General features: G+C 35.9%; 1 protein-coding gene across 2 annotated transcripts in view; it reads right to left on the reverse strand.

Annotated features, from left to right (window-relative positions):
* Window positions 1-386: 386 nt before the first annotated feature.
* The window catches only part of PDHX (pyruvate dehydrogenase complex component X), a 122,938-nt gene continuing 121,086 nt past the window's right edge, over window positions 387-2,238 (reverse strand). For both annotated transcript variants that reach the window (XM_025213258.1, XM_025213731.1), the window contains one exon: window positions 387-1,532. In XM_025213258.1, coding sequence (XP_025069043.1) covers window positions 1,268-1,532 — 265 coding nt within the window. In that variant the 3' untranslated portion in view covers window positions 387-1,267. The remainder of the gene's footprint in view (window positions 1,533-2,238) is intronic.

Raw genomic sequence — 2,238 nt, forward strand, 5'->3', positions numbered from 1 at the left:
ACTTTTAAACAAGATATTCAGTTTGCAAAGCATTTTGATTTTAAGTTACCTAGCAGTTAATATGCCATGAAACAGTTGAAAAAGCATTATTAGAATCTGAGACACTGAAGCAAGCTTTTTGACATGGGGCAACTTCTAAATTATTTAATGAATCCCACAATTCATTTTTACTTAATAAATAATTTACAATTTATTACAGACAAGATTTACAATTAATAAAAATATATGGATTAAAATCCTGGCAACTTTGAAGTTAACAACAATGCTTCAGTTGACTTCAATGAGGTCAGGATTTTATTTCTGGTAAGCAGCATGTTTGCTAGTATCTCACAAGAGATGGAGGAGACAAATAGAAATCTTAAAATAGTATAGAACACGCACACATGCACAATTCAAACATGTTTTTATTTAATATACAAGTATGCATATTTTCAAATCTAGCTGTGGCGTCAGGTAGGCTATTTATTATTTTATTTTGAATATCAATATTTACATTCTTCATGTGATTTGGTCTTTACCCAGCAGCATTTCTTTCCTGCCCGATCAGGGAAAGCTCAGAGTACGATGGAAGAAGAGTACAGTAAATTCTGTAATGTAAACCAAACCAAAAGTAACTTCTATTCCACCATGTTAACAGACCAAAGCAACTTATTTTGTCTCAGAATTTTGTTAAGATTTTCAACAAAATCTGAGAACTTGAAGTTGACACAATCCAACTCTGACAGCAGCTTTTAGCTATAGATTTCTTTGCATATAAAGAAGCTAAGACATACTGCTGAAATGGATAGTTTGACCAACTTAATGCTGATTAGAATTTACAGGGACATTTCACACAGTGATGCTTTTTATTTTCTCACTGTGAAAGGACAGCAAATCCTTAAACAAGCACTGTCACATTCCCCTTTACATTTTACACAATATTCTCACACTAACCTCCCTATAACAGTCCCAAACTATTTTCTTTGACTAAACAGTAACCTGTACAGTTAAATATCTTGTGCGGTTGATATTAAACATTTAAAGAACTTTAATATGTTAACATTATTTCTATATTTCTTTAAAGTATTTCAGCTTTTGTATAAAACTTGAGAGCTGGAAATGGTCAAAAAGAGGGTTCTGAAGAGTCTTTCAAGTTAATTCAAATAAATTAAAATTTTATTTGTCCATCTCACATTAACTATTTATTTCCTAATGGACTGTAATTTTTTTTTTTTTTTGTAACTTTGCTCCATATTTTGGCAAGGCAGAAACTGATTTATTATTCATTTTAACACAAGGCAAGTCGCATTGGATTCTCCATGTTTGCTTTCAAGGCCTCCAGGAACTTTGAAGCCAGTTCATCATCTACTACCCGACCATCACTCGACAGTGTCATTGTCATGAGCTGATGCTGCTGAAGCTTCTCATTCCCTTCTTCATCCTCAACAATCTTGAGTTCAGGCCGTGCTCGTCCCACAGCTAAAATGCAGGCCTGAGGAGGGTTTATGACAGCAATGAAACCGCTGATGCCAAACATGCCCAGATTGGAAATGCTAAAGGAAAAAAAAAAAGTCACATATGGGTATCAAAATCTATATGCTCCCTAAAAGCAAAAGCAATCCATAGCATAAGTTCTTGGGTGAAGTTCAGTCAAACTTCTGACCCCTTTGAAATCCCAATGTCAACAGGGCTGCTTCAGGTAAGGGCAGCATTAAACCTGTCATATCATAAAATATATTGATTTTTTTTAAGTGGCTTAGGTATATGCCTCATTTATTCATATAAAGATACCCTTGCACTGCTGCAGAGTTGAGATATAGGTGTCTGTGGAAAGTTTACTACTAAGGAGTTTGCGATAACAGCTTCAAATTGCTCTGGGAAGATTGACACCGTGCAAAAAATGGGAGATACTAGCTGAACCGGAAGTGTTGCTGAAGGCATCTATAAAAATGCCTAATCGGCACATACTGACTGCAGCTTCCACAAGTGAGGCTCTAGCTCCAATTAAATTGAACCTTCAGACTTCTCTACCTGCTGTCTCCTATAAGTGACTCCCATCTGATGGGCAAGAGGGTAGCTGCTGCAGGAAAGATGCAATGCAAAACCATCCTCTTTGAATCCAGTCCCTGAATTACAGCAGAGTTCTAATAGACCTATGCTACCATATTTACTCAAATACAACATACACCATTTTTCCTATGGAATTTGGATGTGCATCTTAAACAAGTATACCCAGGGAGCAAAGGGCTTGATCCTGCT

This window comes from Alligator sinensis, unplaced genomic scaffold (genome assembly GCF_000455745.1).
Source record: "Alligator sinensis unplaced genomic scaffold, ASM45574v1 scaffold442_1, whole genome shotgun sequence".
In the NCBI taxonomy this organism is placed as follows: Eukaryota; Metazoa; Chordata; order Crocodylia; family Alligatoridae; genus Alligator; species Alligator sinensis.